Source organism: Clarias gariepinus, chromosome 1 (assembly GCF_024256425.1).
Source record: "Clarias gariepinus isolate MV-2021 ecotype Netherlands chromosome 1, CGAR_prim_01v2, whole genome shotgun sequence".
NCBI lineage: Eukaryota > Metazoa > Chordata > Actinopteri > Siluriformes > Clariidae > Clarias > Clarias gariepinus.
Genome location: NC_071100.1, coordinates 27,593,375 through 27,613,722, shown reverse-complemented (window position 1 = coordinate 27,613,722; position 20,348 = coordinate 27,593,375). Strand labels below are relative to the sequence as shown.

General features: G+C 37.7%; 1 protein-coding gene across 1 annotated transcript in view; it reads right to left on the bottom strand.

Moving 5' to 3' along the window:
- The window catches only part of LOC128544404 (NACHT and WD repeat domain-containing protein 2), a 54,676-nt gene that overhangs the window by 23,123 nt on the left and 11,205 nt on the right, over window positions 1–20,348 (bottom strand). Inside the window, exons 3-4 of the mRNA XM_053514504.1 lie at window positions 17,910–17,998; window positions 4,561–4,677 (exon numbers count right to left, since the gene is read on the bottom strand). Of these exons, the coding sequence (XP_053370479.1) occupies window positions 4,561–4,677; window positions 17,910–17,998 (206 nt within the window). The remainder of the gene's footprint in view (window positions 1–4,560; window positions 4,678–17,909; window positions 17,999–20,348) is intronic.

Genomic DNA, 20,348 nt, shown 5'->3' with positions numbered 1-20,348 from the left:
TGTTTATAAACTGCAGCAGCAACCTCATTTCCCTTCTCATCTGTTCCAACCAATCAGGATTCTGCACTAACATTACACTAATCACCGGCCTGATCATCTAGCATCATCGGCACCTGTTTCTCACATGGGTTATGCCTTAGGTTGGATGCTTTTTTTAATGGTTAAATGATTCATATGTCACTGTCAAAAGCAATCCTCTAAAACTGGTAAGGTACAGTGACTGGACTGAAAATGAGGTCTACATTAAAAATACAAGAAAGTCTGTCTTTTTGAAAGCAAAATATAAAGAAATGATAGGTGGCTCAAGACGTTTGCTGTATTTTGGATGCTTTTTAAAGATAAAAAAGTTTATGGGGTTAGCTTAAAATAAAAGAAAAACTGGACCCATAGGATAGACTAGTGGTTCATGTGGGGCTTTTACACCCAAAACTGCTCAACATTACTGGAAATAGATCCTATACTAGGCTTTCACAGACTTTATATTTGAATGTCCCCTCTCTCTCTCCCTCTCTCTCTCTCTTTTCCTCTTACTTGCAGGCTGTCACAGTCATGTTAAACAGCCCCAATCTGCAAAGAGTCCCTCTCTGGAGACTCAAACTGACACATGCAACCCAGAACTGTCAACCGCAACCCCCTACTCTTGCCTTTTCTCTTTCTCTGATCAAACGCAGGGTTCCCAGTTTACAATAAACAGTCATGAGTACATACACATATCCCAGCTACAGCGCATCACAACAACATCGAATGTCACTGTTTCCAGACACCCAAATATCAAGTATTTAAAAACCATGCACCGAGAGCTTTAAGGAAAATGTCTCCTTGCCTTATTTTGTGGCATGCTAAGAAAACACCCCAAGGATCGGTCAGTGTTTTACATAGTTTGCAAATAGGTCAGAACTTGCTGTTCGTGTAACCAAAGCAGGAGGGACTGAATGGGTTTTCCTTTAACCTTTTACCTGTTTTGCATCACTTCCTTTGGGATTCACGTTTTGGAGATTCCGTACGTCTGTGCTCTGTCTCTGTGAAGGAATGGCAAAGGCAAAGCTAACAGCTTCGAGCTCTGACCTCATTCTCTTAGGGAATAATCAAGCAGATTCTTGGCTAAGGCAGGCTTGCCAGGGCGTCTCCAGACTTTGAGCTCAAACAGAATGACTCAGAAAGGACCTTTAAAAAGCAGTTGAGGAAAAATAAACATGACCACGTTTGACTATTTTAGCTGTTTACCAAAAAAGAAGGATGATTAATATTCTGCACATGTCCAACACCTATAGACAGTTTCGCAGAAGGTTTGCCCTCGTGTTCGAAAGATTGCAGTCTTGTACCTAATTCAATTCAGCCATGGTGGTAACCAGAGAAGAGAAAGATATTACATATTTCATTGAGAGGAAGTTTGAAAGAGGGCAAGAGGAACTTGAGATTTGCTGGAGGACAGGAAGGATATAGATGTGTGAGAACAGGAGGAGTGAAGTGGGAGAGAGTGACAGGAAGAGAGATAGAGCGAGTGACAAGATCTATTAAATGAGGTGTGAGAGCGGGAGAAAGACAGATGACTGAAAACACCAATAAGATAAGGGGAAGGGCGAGAGAAAATGAGAAACCCAGATTAAATTAGAAAAGGGTTGTTCGAGCACCAGACAGAGTTATGAAGGGAAGGGCAGCAAAATGAGGGTTAGCTGCTGAAGTGTTGAAAGAGAGACAGAGGATTCTGTGTGTCCTGTAAGTGTGTGCCCGAGACACAGACAGTCAACAAACATAGACAGTGTGTGGGAGATTGGATGTGCACAATGTGAAGGAATACAGCGGGAATGAGGCTGAGGTATTCCCTGCTCTCTTTCTCTCCACTCACACTGCATGTCATTCTCTGACTCCAATTATCTGCCTACCTCTCAACCACATCACTCATTAACATTTTAATCATTTAACATCAATCTCACCCACACCTGTGCACTGATCTCTCGTCTGCACTCGACCTGACAGCGATCAGCACTACATGCACCCACACAGAGTGATCACTACAAAAACCTGGGCTTTGTCTTCAGCCACATTTTTGATTTCAGTTCTTAAAAACAACAGTGATTAATGCTTGTCATTGCACTTGTCTAAAGTTCATTAAGGATGTGTGGCAACTGGGATTCATCCAGATGTTCGTTAGGAACACCTGAGATTTCAAAGCACTCCTGCTGTCGATAAACAGCTTTGTTCTTAAGTAGAAATTGTTTATTACAAGGCAGCATGACTACTTAAAGCATGTTTCAATTTTGGAGACAGATTTTGATTAGCATACTATTAATTGCCCAGCTTTAATGCGTAACTGGTTAGGTTAAAATAGGTTACTAAGCATCTGTGTTCAGAGATGTTATTGAGATGTAACACATGTTATAAAGACATGCATGACATTTTGCAACATTTTTCTTTTTTTACATTTGGAATATGTTATGGGAGAAAGGGGAAGTAAAACATGGCATAATGTTACTGGTCAAAAATAAGGAGATAATTTAGCAATAATTACATTTTGATGAGTGATAAAGACTTAACAAAGTAGACAATGGTCTCTTTTGATTTATATACTTTTAACCCTAATCATAAGCAATTTTTTGCCTGTCTTGCAACACTCTTTCTTGCTGGTCTTTCTCTGCCTCTCTTGTGTTCTAGCAAGCTGCCTTTGCTTGGTTTTACAACACTGTCGAACAGACTTTACAACAGTCTGCATGGCTGGTCTTGCAACGCTCTTTCTCGCCATTTTTCCAACATGATGTGTTGCCAGGGTTTCAGCACTTTGCCTTGCCAGTCTTCTTACATTCTGCCTTGCCAGTCTTCCAGCACTCTGCCTTGATAGTCTTCCAGCACTCTGCCTTGACAATCTTCCATGCCCATGTTCCAGCACTCTGCCCTGAGAGTCTTCTTATCTTCTGCCCCACCAGACTTCCAGCACTCTGCCCTGCAAGTCTTCAACACTTCACATCACCGGTTTTTCAACACTCTGCCTTACTATTCTTCTAAGGGTGCTTTCCCCCTAGGACCTTGGGCACGGATTAAAGTAAACTTGGCCACAAAGTTCGGGTTGTTTAAGTTATAAGAACACTCTGCATTACACACAGGAATGAATCAGTGTACAGTGCTTGAGTCTATTTGAAAAGATGGCCTTAAATGCAAATCTGCATTCAAGGCCAGAAGTGGGCCATTATTTAGACTGTAATATTATCAATGCTTCCTGTTACCCCTGAAATCTCTGTATGTGTTCAGCATGTGCCAATTCCACAAAACTTTATGCCCATAGCTGATAAAGAAAGAGAGCAGGCAAGAGTGTGGTCTCTAAAATTTCAGTAATATTAAGCAAAGTGCATTAGTGCCAAAGTCTACTTCATTGTAATCGCTTTCTCTTTTTTTTTTTTTGGAACAGTGCAAGCCAATTAGGTGCTCTACAGCTATATTCGGCAGATGTGCAAGTTTACCTATGAATGTAACAATATTACTGTACCAATGTGAAAGCTGGTCAGTGGAAGAGTGAAGAAGAGGAGCAGTCCTATTTGGGGAACCATGTCTAGTGTAAAACAGCTCTGTCTTGTTGTTCTTCCAACACTATACAGTACATTCCCAGCCTTCCAATAGCCTGTCTTGCTGGACTTCTAACACTTCGTCCCAATGTTTTCCAACAATCTGACTCAATGGCCTTCCATTTATCTGCCTCACCGGTCTTCCCACACTCTGCCTAACAGATTCCCCAACTCTTGGCCCATCTAGTCTACTAACACCATGCCTGGCTGGTCTTCCAATGCTGTGCTTAACTGATTTTTTTGTAATACTCTGCAGTGTAAGTCTCCCAACACTCTACATCACCAGGTTTCCAACAGTCTGTCTCTCTGCCTCACCAGTTTGCCCACACCGCCATGCTAGTCATTTAATACTTTGCCTCTCTGGACATTTAACACTGTTATCCTGTTTATCCTGTTTGTCCTCCTATCCTGTTATTTTCTTATAAAGATTATTATCTACCATAATACATGCCATTTTTCACAGTGTACAAGAGGGCAGTGATGTGTAAAACGCTTAAATAATGCAGTATAATTATGAGCTGAGAAACATCACATGCTATATAGATTAACACATTAAAAGTGGCATTCTCCTGACTATTACATTCCATCTTCAGATGAGCAATCGGATCTGTCTTTTCCGATATTAGAAACTCCTTCAGTGTCTAAACGTTTTTAGGTACGTGTATGTGTGTCATACATCAAAAAAATTCATGTCACAAATTCTACAGTATATAATTAATATATTACCTACTAATTTCATGTTCAGAATTAAAGAACATTTCCTTCCTTATGTATCTATGTAAGTTTTTTTCTGTTTTGTTTCAGCTTAGCTTTATGTACTGCAGAAAAGTGTACTATAGACTGTGGAATTTTAAATAAAGGTCTCATCCTAGTTTATTAAATATATAGTGTATTTATGATTAATATGTATAATTAAGGGTTATAGTGTATTTTTGTTAGGATGACTAGTAAGCATTACAGAATAATAGCTTGGAATTTGACTTGATAGAAGGTCATATATACCCACAACAAAGCATGGACCTGCAGATGTCTTCAGGCATTCTTCTAAAAGCTTCATCCGCAGTCTCTGTAGTTCTGGACTGTCCCACTCCTCTGGGTCCACACCCCAGTACAGGTCCACAACCTGAAACATACACATACACACTGAGTATAAGTGAAGTAAACTATATACGTCAGTACAGCAATTACAGTTTTACTCACCTATTATTAATATTAGTTTCACTTTCAAAACTTATTTATTATTTTCTACATTCTTTATACAACATTTAGTTCAGGCTGAGTAATCTGATTGGATGAGAGGCATTCCATAAGCGGTGATATGGAGCATAACAGCACTAGGATGTTTAAATACCTATCTGTTTCTTAGGCATTTGGGTGATCCCCTGCTGTTAAATAAATGAATAAATAAATTCCTAACAGCGTTTGACTGAGGGTATTTCTAGTTATTAACCAGTATAAGGATTACATATTTAATGATGAAAACTACCAATCACTTAAGTAATTGCACACAACTTTAATTTAAATGTTTAACCTTTCCTTTTGTTTCTTTAATTTCTCTCAATTCTGTAAGGTGTTTTATTGTTTTTTTTACACTCTCACAATACACAGTATGTCTTTAAAGAACAGAACGATGCGAGAAATACAGGGAGTGAAAGCGAGAAAGCGAGGAAAGAGATGAAAAGGAAGTCCGTACGGATTGCCTCAATAGGGAGCTAAGTCTTGCTTTCACACAGCAAACAGATTTGACAGCATACTGTTAGAAACAAACAGTGTTAAACGAGAACAGTGGAGAGAGACTGGTCTTTCTGTGAATGCCTACTTACCCTTACATTTGTAGAACTTGTTGTTTGTCATGTGCATGTTTCTTGATAGGAAGTATAAAAATGGCATATTACTAAATAACAGTGTTGCAGTCTCCTGTGGAGTGTACAAAAACTCACATGGAGAGCAAGGTTGGCCATCTGGGTGTAACATACAGTACAGTACGCACGCATACACAAACACACACCTCAGATCATCAGTGATATCTAAAACTATATATACAAACTTTATCATTGCTGTAGATAATACGTTATTACTTATAGATAATAAGTATAGCTGCAGTATATAGGTATAAACTTCTATAAGAAAAGTGCTGCAGGTGAGATAACTGTGATTTTGTGTTGAAGTTTCATTTCCGTTTTGTGGCAGTCCACTTCACACATATCCACAGCCTAGAAAATATCAAAGCATTTTAAAATCTGATCCAATATCCATCCTGAGTTCAGCCCTCGTACAGAAACCTACAGCATCAGTTCGGTGCGTTTCTTCATCCCTGTCTGCTAAAGTTCTAGTGCATCAGTGCATTTTGTATGTGTGGATAAGAGACTGCATATGTGCATATTGCTTGTGGTAAAAGGAGTGTAATGAAGAGGGACAGAACATTTCCTGAGCGCCAAAATTGCAATGCGAGGGGATGTCCCAGGACGCATTTGTCAGAATCAGTTTTGCTGACACACACAAACCAAACAGCGAACTCCCTGCTGGAGAAGATGTCTGTTACTTAGTCTGCTAAACTCTCTCTCTCTCTCTCTTTCTCTCTTTGTGTAGGAGTTATTCCTTATTATGAATTACTGGCTCATCCATCTTTTTGATCAGATAAAAGTTTAATTCATATCATTTGTTTATTTTTATTAAAGTTTAGAAATCATACTTGTATAATGTTTTTTTTTCTGAGCTATCAGTCGGAATACTTCTCACGTCCCTGCATAATGTACTATTAATCCAGATTTTATCCTAACTTCTCATAATTACACACACACACACACACACACACACACACACACACACACACACACACACACACACACACACACACACACACAGTTAAAGCCTCTCTAGTAATTTAAGCTTTAAAGCAATAGAACAGTTTGTCCCAAAGGTAACTCTGACACAGTTCCATATGACAAATGCTGACTTCAAAATCCAGTGAGCCACCCATACTTCACTATTAGGTAACAATACAGTCAACCTTCATCCCCAAAACCATTGAGACTAGGCTCTGCATTTATGCAGAAGGACCACACGCTCACCTGTATACCACAGTGCTTTTATATAATATGGGTTGGCAGAAAGGATGGATTTTCTGAAAGGGTAATTAAGACAGGACAGGAAGTCCCTGGGTACTTATTGACAACACAATAAAGCTACGCCTGAACATGAGTGCACTAACGACCAGCTCATCTGTCACTTTCTTACTGAACTTAATTAGTTTAATTTAATTTTATAGTGCCCTTTAACAACTGGCATGGGTATATAGCAGATTCCCAGAAATCTTGATTTACACCGATCAGCCATAACATTAAATCTTTTAACATTAAAAGCTCCTAGGTTTTGGGTTCTCCCTGTGCCACTGGAGCAGCTCTGGCCCCTCAGTGGATTGTTCTGCATGCCATCTGGGGGTGGGTTGTGATGTCTGGCACCAGGATTTTGGTAGCATATTATTTGGATGCTGTTTTTTTTTTGTTTTTTACCTCCTTGTATTAGACTCGTTTGTCTGTTGGGTGTTTGATAGGATTGGGGTCTAAAGATTGGAGTTTGGGGCTTGAGATCATTGCCTGATGGCTGTGGTGCACTAGGGTGTTTTGGTGCAGTTCTATCATAGCCAGCATTTATATATATATATATATATATATATATATATATATATATATATATAGCTGCATTAGCTTTTCTGTGGGAATAGAACAGATGGGCCGGCCTTTGCTCATGGGCTCCAGTATAAATCTGGGTCAGTATGAATGTAGATCCCTAATAAACAGGCCATAGGCCACAGTGACAAGAAAAAGACCACCAGAAAATAACACAAGGTGGCTAGATTAATATGGGCTAGCAGGTCTGTCACTACTTTTAAAGATAATCAGTAATCAGTACAATGTTAATTTTTTTTTTAATCCACTTCAGATTTTTGATTTTTTTTAACTGCTACCAATTATTTTTGACTTTATTTTTAAACAAGATCAATTACACCAATAATGATAATAAAATTACACTGGTTGGTCTGATTTCATTCTAGCTCTGATTATAGATTCATAAGGGTGACATATATGTCATGTAATTACACGAGTAGGCCAACGCTTGGATTTGATCTTTACTTGGTTTGATACCCAATGTGGCCAAAGGTTTGTGAAAACCAAACAGTCACACCAATTTGAGCTTTTTAAATCTATCCTATTTTTGTTCACTTTGTCCTTTTCCATATTGAGTCCTGTTATAATAAATTCCACATTTCTGGAAAGGCTTTCCACTAGATTTTGGAACATGGTTGTGGGGTTTAGCCCATTTAGCCACAAGAGTATTAGTGTGGTCAGGCACTGATGTTGGGTACATAAGCAGCATTCCAATGGCAAAACAGATTTGAATGGACTTCATGTTGTGCATAGAAGCCCCCAAACCAACCATAGTTCAGTGTCTTCATTTTTCTCTATTATTAACCTGTTTAGCTTCTGTAGCAGCTCCACTATTATGACATAGCCAATCCACATGCATTTTTGTGAATTATTTGCTTGAAGGCAGCTTCTCAGACTGAATACTAAAAGACTTAAGATGTTAGATCTTAGATAAGGAAGAGTTTCCACAGACCACGGATTAATTTATTTACCACATTTTAAAACATGTCTTATCTGTCAAGTCTGTGGTGCCTTTTAAAAGTGTTAAATTGGGGACATGATGTCATCATTGTCATGTTAATCACTTATCCTGACTTTTTTAAGCTAGACGTTTTGTATAACTGGACCTTTATAAATTTTAGATGAATGCAAAACCTACATCTGGTGCTACATCTCAGCTTACAGACCATGCCTTACAATGCCCAATATTCTCCTAGAAATATTATCGTTACAATATCATAACAGCCAGAACTCATTAGTTTAATCTCATCTAGACCTCTATGCTCAAGAGACTCATATAACAAATGCATTTTTTTTTTGTATAACAATTGGCCAGGGCTTTGTCATCATGAACATTGATCTCGGGATTTGTATGCTTATTTCTATGTAAATCCCTCATAGAAGCTGATAGAGGATTAAACTGTGCTTATCTGTGAAGGGAAGACAGAACGCAGTGATTATGAGTAGCGTAAAGTGTCACCATGTTGGTGTTGAGGTTGAGAGATACTTAAAAGGACATTCTTTACAAAGTCTATCATTAAACATGTTATTCTGCTGCTGTTTATATCATACTGATAAGCTGCGGGGAATAAACTCACAGTTCCTAAAGGTATAATCATTAGGCTTTATGCTTATGCTTAGCTATTTATGAGTACGCCTCAGAGAGCTCGGGATGAAGCCAGGCAGAAAACAGGAAAAGAAAACAGATCAGCCTTGCGTGAGGGCTAATACGTATAAAGCAATAGCAGACAGCTAGCTGCACAGGCTATAGTAGTATGCTTAGTAGTAGGCTTTAGTGTCAGCTTTATTTCAAGGGGTTAGAAAGAAAAAGTACCGCATTAACTCTAAGTGCTATAATTTTCTCTTAATTATAAATATAAGGAATATTTTTAAGTCTTTGAAAAATATACTATGCAGTCAATAACGAATAAATGTTTTTTTTACTTAAGACGCCTTGCCAGGAGTTTACTGCAGTTACATTCAGTTTATCTTGCTACTTCTATAAGAAGTCACAGAATCAGTAAACATCAGTGACCCAGTTCCTTTGGCGACCATATACTCCCATCCCATAACCCTATCTCTGTCATGGTCGATGTGGTATGCTTTGGATCAGGATGCTTAGGCCTTTCTTTACCTTTCCATACTCTTCTCCTTCCGTTATTGTGGTACTGAATAAACTTGATGTATAGATTTATCTGTCCAAAGAATCTTGTACCAAAATTTGACAGTTTTGTAGAGAGTTTCTGGCAAGCTTAATTTGACCGTTCTGTTCTTGATGGTTACAAGTGGTTTACATCTTAAGGTCAAACCCGCTGTATTCATAAACGTGTTTCTTGATTGTAGACTTCGACACAGATCTGCCTACACTTCTCTCCTTCAGACAGTTCTTGACTTTGCTTGTTGTTCTGACAGAGTTCTTCTTCAGTGAAGTTAAGGAATTCTTTGATCACCTCTTTTAGTTTTTGTTTGTGGGCTTTCGGGCCTTTGGTGTTGTTTGCCAGTGCAGTCCTTCTTTTTAAAAATTGCACCAAATTATCGAATTGGTAACTTCTAAATTTCTCTGATAGATGTTTTTTTTTTTGCCTAATGATGGCCTCCTCCTCAGGCACATGTTGCCCTACATATTGAGACTTCCCAAGCAAATACATTACTTTGAATTTTTTGTTAAGTTTTATGACATAATGATGAAACAGCCCACATCTGGCCATTAACATACTTATTGGTCAATTGTAAAATTACTTGTAAGCCTGAAAAAATGGAGAGAGTGTAATTCATTAATTGATTCATAGCTGTGATTCGTAAATGGTTAATATTTTTTTTATACTAATTGAATTCAAGTCTACACTTTAATTACATCTTGATCACTTCATTTCAAATTCATTGTGGTGGTGTTCAAGGGCAAAAATTGTTCAAATGAAACTGTTCAAATACTTATAGACCCAATTTAAACTTGCACAAGATTAAAGATCTTCGTCTACACACCATATGTCTTTCTATTAGATTATAATCCATGCATACTAAACTCAAATTCTTTGCTCTAATGAATGATGTGATTGCTAATCAAATGTTCCTAATAAATCATGAAACATTCTGTACTGGGGCGTTTTATGTTGTAGCTAAGAGCGTGCGCTTTATCAGCCCCTTCAGTTTCGCAGCTGATGCTATTCATTAACCTTCTTTAAATGGATTTAATATAATGTACAACAGTATGTGCTGCAAGTTGCTTGCTCATACATGAAAGCTTAAATGATATCAGCAGTTTTAATTGATATATATATATATATATATATATATATATATATATATATATATATATATTACAGTATACTATGCTTACTACTCAGTCCTTAATTTAGCAATAATAGATCTTATTATTAATCAATTGTATGTTTGGTTGTACAATTGATTTCATTTGTTTTTTTCTTTTTTGTTTAGAGCTGTAAAGGGCTAAATTACAAATTTAAATTATTGAATGAATCTATATGGGAGCTATCTGGAAATAGGAAAGTGTCTTGGATTTCCATGATCAATTGAGATATTTCTAATCCCTGAACTGGACAAATTATTTGATCCAGTTCATTTAATCTGTAATTTGAAAGTCAGACTTGGATGTTGTTATCCCGACATAGTGATTGCTGCAGTGCAAATTAAGAAAAAGAGTAGTTTGAAACTTTTCAGTAGACTTTAAAACGCTTTGAGGATTTTATTTTTAAGTTAAGAGTACATTACTTTATAGTCTCTACTGTACACACAAAAAGCAAACAAAACACTCAAAGCCCTTGTTGAGTGATTTATGAGCTATTTTAGGCCTTTTATTAAATCCACATAAAGTTACAGACCTTAGGCAGCACCAGGGTAGGACTTGGAAGTGCTGTAGCTGTCCCTTCAATAACCATAGCGCCACCTAGCAGCCGCAATAAATGTATGTGGCTTATTTTTAATGTGTGAAAACTATCATTTATTTAATATAATTAGTAATACTAACAGTAGTCACACTAATCAGGTTGATTCAGCCAATGGGCACAAGTGACACTGATCATATAACCTTATTTTCGCATCCTGTTTTCAATCTCAGAGAGCTTTTTTAACTTAATTACTTTATTTATTTATTAGAGTTAGCAAAGCTAAACAGTTTTTTTAAAATTTATTTTATAAACTACTGTTTTGTTTTGAATATGTTTAAAGGTAAGTGCACTAGTAAGAATTCGATGCAATTTGGTGGTTGAGGCATGAACTCTAATTTCTTATAGTTAAACTATATAATATCTGTAAGTCTATGAGATGAGACACCTTTGGCAACTGACTCTGTGAGTTTGGGGTCTCCGATTCTGAGGATAAAAAGTACACAAACCTGTGTGCACTTTGTTACATGCGAGCGGTCCCTGGTTGGGCATACCTGCATGAAATTTTATATTCAGTGGTTTGTTTACTGGCTGGCTTGAGAATTCTTGTATTTACAGTATGTACTGTAAGCTGTATTGCTCACCTTTTGTTTAAAACAGAATGGCACTGCAACTGTCACAGAGCAGATACTGTGTGCAAGTGCATATGTCTGTTGCGGTGTTACAATATAAATTAAACTGTGCTGACCAGCACATTAATAGGCAACTCTAAATTCTGAGTACCCTCCCTGAAAATCAAGCAACCCCATAAGTACCAGCAAAACAGGTATAAAAGGGTGACGCCTGCTTCTAAACTGAAGAGACTGCAGTTTTCATGAACACACATCATAACTCTGAGGATAAGAGTTGTATATTGTAAGACATGATCATCAGGTTTAATAGAAGCCGCATTTCAGTTTCACAAAATCGGCTTGTTTTTTTTCCCCATCTATGTGCCAAACACAATGTGCCATACTGTATGATACACTTACTTACAGTGCCTTATTAATTCAATAATTTACTCTTCAAGTCACAGAAAGCCTTCAGAGTAAAGTGAAAGTGCTCACGAGCGTTGCTTAGGCTGCTCTCCAACCAGTGATTATATGCGGAGGTGTCATTTTAAGAATAGACAAATTACAGTACTGATAGCCTCCATTTAGGGGCAATTAGGGAAGAAATATGACATGGTCAATTATGATGAGAAGCAAAGAGGAAGAAACAGTGTAAGAAGCTTGTTTTATATATATATATATATATATATATATATATATATATATATATATATATATACTGTATATATGTGTGTGTGCGTGTGTGTGTGGAGCAGGAGGTAAAATACAAGAGGGAGCAAGACAGAGAGAAAGAAAAATTAAAAGCCCTGTCAAAGTTCTCCTGATTTACACGACTACCCAGAATGCCCTGCGCCTTGAGTGCCTCTGCAATTAGACTACTGCTATGGCAACCAGCCACCTAGACTGCACGCCTTTTCAATTTATGAGAAAGAAGAGGGAAGAGAGAAAGAAGAGAGAGGGAGAGAAAATGCCTTAACACCTCCAATGTCTGCAAATAATGTGAGCCATATGTAATAACTAAAACTCCACAAAGCCAAATTATATGGTGTAAAAAAAAAAAAAAGTCATTTTTTCGACTCACTCTAAAGGGAGCAGCACAATGTGCAAAGCGTTCACAATCCCCATCAATCATCCACATGTCTGCATGAAAAGGTTAATTTCTTTTCTCTAAGAGACAATCTGACACAGTTGAGTAGGGGCAAACCGCTTTAATTCCGAATAAACTAAAGGAACAACAAGAAGCAGCGTGTCTGGCTTGTGTTTCCATCATTCTCTCTCTCTCTCTCTCTCTTTCTCTCTCTTTAATTCAGCTGATTTTCCTTCCCTGTTCTTATTTGTCTCCTCTGGAATTGGCAAAAAAAAACAACAACAACAAGCTTTGCCATACATATAAACTCTTTCACATATCAGGTTATTCCTACTATTAAAATCTCTCTATATATTTATTAATTCCTAAAACAGCCTTACACAGCATCTTCTCTGACTTTCATCCACCTTTTACAAATTTTTAAGAAATCATATCGGCAGGCTAATTTCGAGAGGCGGCTATGAAAGCTCTACACCCCGCCTGTATCACCAAGCCTATAATCACGGCACATTGTGGCTAGCGTCGCCATGGCAGCGTGTTTTCATTAATGCTGATGGCTTGCTCTCTCCTAGAGCTCCCTGGCTGGACTATTCAGCCCATCATTAAAAGGTATTGTTTGTATGAAAACAAGGTTTGGGGTGTGTGTTGATATAATTAAATAGAAGATCACCAGCTAATTGAAAGCCTTTGCATGGGTCCTATGATTGCTGTACTTTGGCCATGGTCAAACTTGTGATGTTTTAGGTATAAAAATATTGTTTTATTTTCCTGGAAATTTTCAACAACAGAAAAATGGTGATGGTTAAAATCCAACAGTATGATGCGATTTAGCACTCTTGTCTTGCATCTCCAGGTCCTTGGCTCGATTCCCGTGTCGTGTCTGTGTGCATGGAGTTTGCATGTTTTCCTCATGTTTGGTGGGTTTCCTCCAGGTTCTCCGGTTTCCTCCCACAGTCCAAATACATGCAGATTAGACAAATTGGCATTTCCAAATTGCCCGAAGTGTGTGTACTGTATGTTGACCAGAGGTCCTAACACGGTTGTACAAATGGCTACAGAGATTCCTGGATGGATGATTGGATGAATGGATGGATGGAACTTCTAATAGCATGTCCTAAAATGTTTTATTTCTCTTATGCCATAACAGTTTGCTGGTTATTACAACAGTTAATTAATTAAATCACGACAAAGCACCCTTTTTATTAGTTTATACTGTAGTTATTTTAAATTGTTCAGAACATCTGTGGAGTCGTTTCCTCATTTATCCTTCTCTTCGACAAAAAGTGCAGCTTGCCAATTTTGCATTTTGTCCTGAAGAATATTCCATGTTAAAGAACAAAAAGCACAAGCTCTACCCCTGTCTTTCACAATGTACTGACACTGGAGACTCTTTTTAAAAATGCTACATAAACATATCCTCACTATATTAACAGCTCAGTGGATTTGTAAGTGTACACCATTCACGTCCATGTGTAGGGTGATACTACAGAAATGCTAATGTATTACAATGATCATATCGATATAAACCCTGTAGAAGGAAACACTGTCAAGGCCAGGTTGCTAAAGCAAATAAATCTCTTCTGACCAATCAGAATCAAGCATTCTGAGACAGAATAGAGAGTGTAGAATTACATACAGTACATGCGATACATTATGTTGCTCGTGCAGACCTTGTCCTGTAGTCAGTAACAAAGTTTACAAATGCACCATGTAGCTCATCTTAATTACTCCAAACTACTTTCATATTATATCATCTTGTCAATCAAAAGCTACACATATCACCCACATGTTTGTGTGTGTGTGTGTGTGTGTGTCTGTCTGTGTATGTGCGTGCATGTAAGTAAACAGGGAAAACACCCAAGGCATATTCTGTTTCTCTCTCTCTCTCTCTTTCTCTGTCACACACACACACACAGATTTGCTATTTGCCATAGGAAATAGTATCAAGCAAAACCTCCCAGAAGGAATTGTGCATTGTGCCACATCATATTTATCGTCTGAGAGAATCTCCAGGCCTTACATCCAACGTGCCCACAAATAAACAAGTCAAACTATATATCTTCTTGTACCATACCTTTTCATAATGCTAATACAGTATAGATCTTTATAGCTATAAATTATTTATGGGACATATTCAATCCTAAATGTCCACTGATGTCCCCTACAGGCTCACTATACATATGCACACATGTTCCCAGATAAAATATGCAGGATGTGTGTCAAGACCATGTGTGTCAAAGCCTGTGTGGTTCATTTGGCTTGTGTGAACATGGACAAAATAGGTTAACACCTGAGTGCTGTGCTGTCGTGACTCATGGTCATGTCTAAAAACGACTAGAAATGCGTCATTTGTTGTGCTGGCAGCGGCCTAACTAGACAGCGCAGTGAAGAAATATACAAAATAAAATCATGATTAATTTCCTGATCTATATATACATGAACATAAAGACCAACTGTCAGTTGCAAACTCGAAGTTAGTTACGCCCCTGATGAAAGCATATGTGTTGGTGAAGCAAAATAACTGATAAAATAAAAGAACTAATCATAATCTGTAAATGATAATAATATAAATTAAAACAAACACACACACAAAAAAATCAGAGGTTTTAGAGCATTCAGATGTTTAACACAACGCCAAGAGAGAAAGACACAAGCAATGGTCTTAGGCCTTGTTCACACGGGCGTTAAGTTTTTGGATAAACGAACGTGCTCTGAACGTCCTAGACGTTTATGTTGCATTTTGTAGTGACGCTTGATTGACTTCTACACCGGCGTTCGTTTGTCTCTGTCTAACATCAGCCTGCAGCCCCAACTGTAGTTTGTGTGTTAACCTGTGGGGGCAGTGTGTCGGGAACTGGATATGAAAGCCCGCCGCTACCGGGTTCACTCTCTGACTGCACAACGTCGGATTAAAGGAAGGTTTTTTTGAGGTTTAAAAATATGCGAAAATTTCCGCGTAAGTTTTTTAACAATTATTTTTTTTATTTTGCCCTTTTCCGCATTTCCCCATGTATAGCATGTAGGATCATGGGATATATCTGGTCCTCCGAAGCGTAAAATGAACGCGCAGAAAACGAACTAGAAGCGGTTTCTTTGCATTTGTTGGGTTTTGAACCCCAAGAAAAAGCTGCATGCAACGTTTTTTTAATGCCGTATAAACGCGCAGCCGGACAAACGCACGTCACCAAAGCCCGTGTGAACACTCTCATTGACTCCTACGTGTAGAAAACACTCGCCGCTTGATCCGCGCTCACCGGACGCTACGAACGGGGGAAAAAACGCTCGATTTTAACGCCCGTGTGAACAAGGCAATCTTTGCCAATCTTCCCAGAAATAAACATTCAAGCACATTTACCTCAAGGTCAGATGGTGCAATGCCCAGGGAAATACAGAAAAACAAGAGACCCTACATGACATGTCTCACTGAGCATGTTTAATATTAAAGTTTATGACAGTACAATTAAAATAAGATGTACGGTTTTCGAGCAATGTCTAAAGGACAGATAAGACCAAAGTTGTTTAGCCTTAATGCTCAGTGCCATTTAAAAAAAAAAAGCATTCCAGCAGAAACACATCTTACCCACTGTCAAGCATGGCGGTGGAGGGGTGATGGCCTTGTTGGCCTTATTTTTGCCGCCACAGGACCTGGACACCTTTTAGTCATTGAGTTGACCATGTACAGTACTCCTCTGTATACCAAATAATCTAGAGGTAAATGCAAAACCATCTGTCTGACAGCTAAAACTGTCGAAATTGGGTCATGCAACAGGTCAATGATCTGAAGAACACTAGTAAATCTATATCAGAACAGATAAAATGGAAAAGAACCAAGGTTTTGGAATGGCTTATTCAAAGTCCAGACCTCAACCCAATTGAAATGCTGTAGTGAGACCTTAAGAAAGATGTGCATACAGTATGTGCAAAACATCAATGAACTGAAGCAATGTTGTACAAAAAAATGGGCCCAAATTCTTCTATAATGATGTGAGAGATTGATAAAGTCATACAGGAAATGATAACTTTAAGTTATTGCTTATTGCTGAGAAAGAGAGAAAGAGAGAGAGAGAGCGAGAGAGAGGGAGAGATGAGGTTTCAACTCAGTTAGATATTAGATATGGCTAGAGCAAGCATACACCTATTAATACCTTCAGCCTTTTTGTCTAGATGATAAGCTACAGGTGCTGTACCACTGGAGGTTTATTCTTAAAGGCTTAAATCTTTTTTAACGACTATATTTATTCTTCAATGTAAAAGATAAGTGTTGGGCAGAAACATTTACCGGTTTGTACCTTTATTTTCTGAGAGTGGATCGACAACTAACATGAGTTCTCAGCACGGACCTGTTCTCTGTAACATGTTCTCTGTTAATACACCTACAAAGTTCTCTTCAGTGATAATGTAGCTCTGTCACATTTAGGGGCTGTGCTTCTAATGAAATGACTGGATAAATGCAGTGCCGGATAAAAGAGGAAAAACAGGTGCTGCTGAGGCTGAATCTCAATTACTCAGTGGAGCTAAAACAAGCTCATTTAAAATCATTCCCAAATGGCTCCTGCTGTAAAGGTCTCACTTAAAATGTGTCTTTTCAACCATAGTGAAATAATTAGACATTTTTCAAGAACCATAATGGCTCAATTCTGAATAAGACACCATTTCTCCATTAAATGGGGCATAACTTGTTTACATAAGGGTAAGAGATGCTGAAGGGAAAGCTTTCTAAACCAGGACAAGCCCCAAGCCTATGCTGTTTTGGTCCAATCATGGGCATCTGTTTCAGCCGCCGGCCACCATCTCTCATGACCCTTCTGGATTTGTTTAACAAACAGCCACGATAGAGATCTGTCTTTTTTCTTCTCTCCCTCAACACAATCAATTTGCAATGTAAAGCATCCTCAGCGAGAATGGAAGGAGGGAGGGGATGAAATCAAATCAGGGCCAAGCAAAAGGTACATCTCATTCTCTGCCTAAATCTGACAGAGCTGCTTTTTCAAGCAGAAGGTTGAATGAGAGAGAGTGAGTGAGAGAGAATAACAAAGTATGAAGCAGACAGAAAGCTTTAGTCACGCCATCCCTCACACCTATAGCTGTGTTCAACTGAGGAAAGCTCTGTGATATCTTTTCTAGCCAACCAAAAAGTCCACCCCACCCCAAAAAAACACTTCTTTTACCTGGAACTCAATGCCATAGTTTTCTCTGCAGAAATCCCTCAGCTTGGGGTAGACGTGTTCTTTCAAAGCATTCCTCTCTGCCTCCGTATCTGCAACCAAACACACAGAATAAAATTCTCAGGCAACACACTTACAGCATTTTTACATCATGAAAGCTTCTTGTGATCTTCTTCAAGTGACAGATTTAGTCAGAAATGATTTTTTTATTATTATTTTCTTGTGTAATATTTAGCACTAACACTTGATTATGTTCTCTTTAACAAATGTGTGTGGTTACATCATCAAAAATAGCACACCAGCCTGTGGCTCTGATACTTCAGAGTCACAGAAGTCAGGAGGGGGGTGTTAGGTGTGAACATGTGAGTTTGCTAAACGCTCCCGGGCATTGGAGATGTACGCATACCCTGGTGCCTTATTGCTGCATTTCTTTCAATGATGCTTTTATTTTGTGTAATGATATATTAGGAAGTGAAAAGATCTAAAACTCATTACAAATAATTTTTCTCATATTTTGATTAGGCCTATATCTAGGCATTAGCGCTAATTACAAGCTTAAAATGATCTCAGTTGTATTGGCAGATAATTAAAGCAAATTATATCTGCTATTAGAATGATATAATCCCAAGTTAAATTAGATCTATACTGAAAAATAACTTCTGTCTCAGCTGCACCACAGAATGCTTATGGAGATGACACCAATGACAAGAGCGATTATACTGTATATATGTAATTATAAATAGAATCAAAAGTAACAAAGTCACTGATATGTAAACATAAAATATACCTACAATTGTGGGAAATTCATTAGTAAGCAAGTTCTGGTTGGGAACTAGGTACAGTAATTATATTTAATCAGTTTCATATATACTGTCCACTTAACACCTAATAAAATTTGTTTTCATCATACTGTAAGCCACTTACATTTATATAAGATATTCTATTTATAGAAAGGTTGCACTGACTCTATTTTATTGTTGTAGAAACCTCTTGCTCCCTCTACTTCACTTTTTTTTTTTTTTTTTTTAATCACATTCTATTCAGGAAATAGGTAGACAGTTCAAGGTCAGGAGTTTCCAATGTTACACACATTTCACCAGGCTTTTGAAACATATTATTTCTGTGTTTGCTCAGGTGTGCTACTGTGAAAACAACAGGTCCAATGAAAAAATAAAGTGTTGTCTAGAACACATGGTGCAAATGGATCCTTTCCAATATAGAGTATAGTCTGTGAGTAGGTAAACATTGTTGATTTTTTACAGCAACTGAAAGGAGGCATTACATTTTTAATGTAGATAAATCACAAAACATAGGATGTTATTTGGTCGCATTGATGCTTTAGTGTCTTTAAGCCATTGCTTTAAATTTTTTGTTATTTTATTTATGGTCTGTACTGTTTGAACCAATTTTTGTATAAAAGAACGATGATTTTTACGGTATGTGATACACACAATGCAAGCCCAAGTCAAAGCTTACATCTTGCACTTTATCCCCATCCTTGCAGTTACATCATATCTATTGTGCAGAAGTGCAGAGATAAACAGAAAAAGAATATCATTGATTTTTATTCACCCAAACAGAGTCTACATTTTAGTAATTGTTCATCCAGTTTTTCTCTGGTGGCTGGAATCTTATAGTTTATTGATTATACATGAGGTCTGTAGCTAATTCCTATAGATAGTATTCACAGTGTTCTTATCCTACCTACAAAAAGATAAGAATTGCAAAATTTAAATCTGATGTGACATTTCAGCAACAAGATGAATTTTAACAAATATACTTTGCCTTTGTCTAAAAAAATAACTGCTTACCATTTTAATTTTCAGTACTGTATATCTTTATAAGCTTTACGGAGTAAGTGCAGTATTTATGTGTCGTTTACATTCTGTTTCTCCTCATTCAATGACTGAAAAATTGGAGCGGGTAAAACCAGTATTGACTTATTCCTGCCTAATTATCCACTTCTCTTTAAGTCTTGGTCTTGACAAATTACTTCTCTGTCTACTTCTTCCATATCCTCTCTACAAAAAATGTCAGCAGCACAAGACTCGTGTGCAGCAGACCATTGTAATGTGCTGTTGTAGTGGCAGGATGCACATGCATAATTAAATCAGACTAGTCAAAAGTCAAAGTCCAAGCATGGGTTAAAACCAGGCAGACAGCATTGAACTAGAATAATCCATAAACCAGTATTGGGAAAGCAAATGCCACAAAAAAACAACAACAAAAAAAACTAAGAACAGGGACATATAAATCGACAACCCAATCAAGGGTGAGACACAGGAAATTTGAACAACATCAGGTAACAAACCAATAACAGGATAGGGCAGAAAAAAAGATTAGAACAGAAAAAAAATTGTATATGAAAATGTAAACCAAGTAGAACAATATAAACCAATACCATGAATGCAGCACACATACACTTCTGACTATGATGAGGGG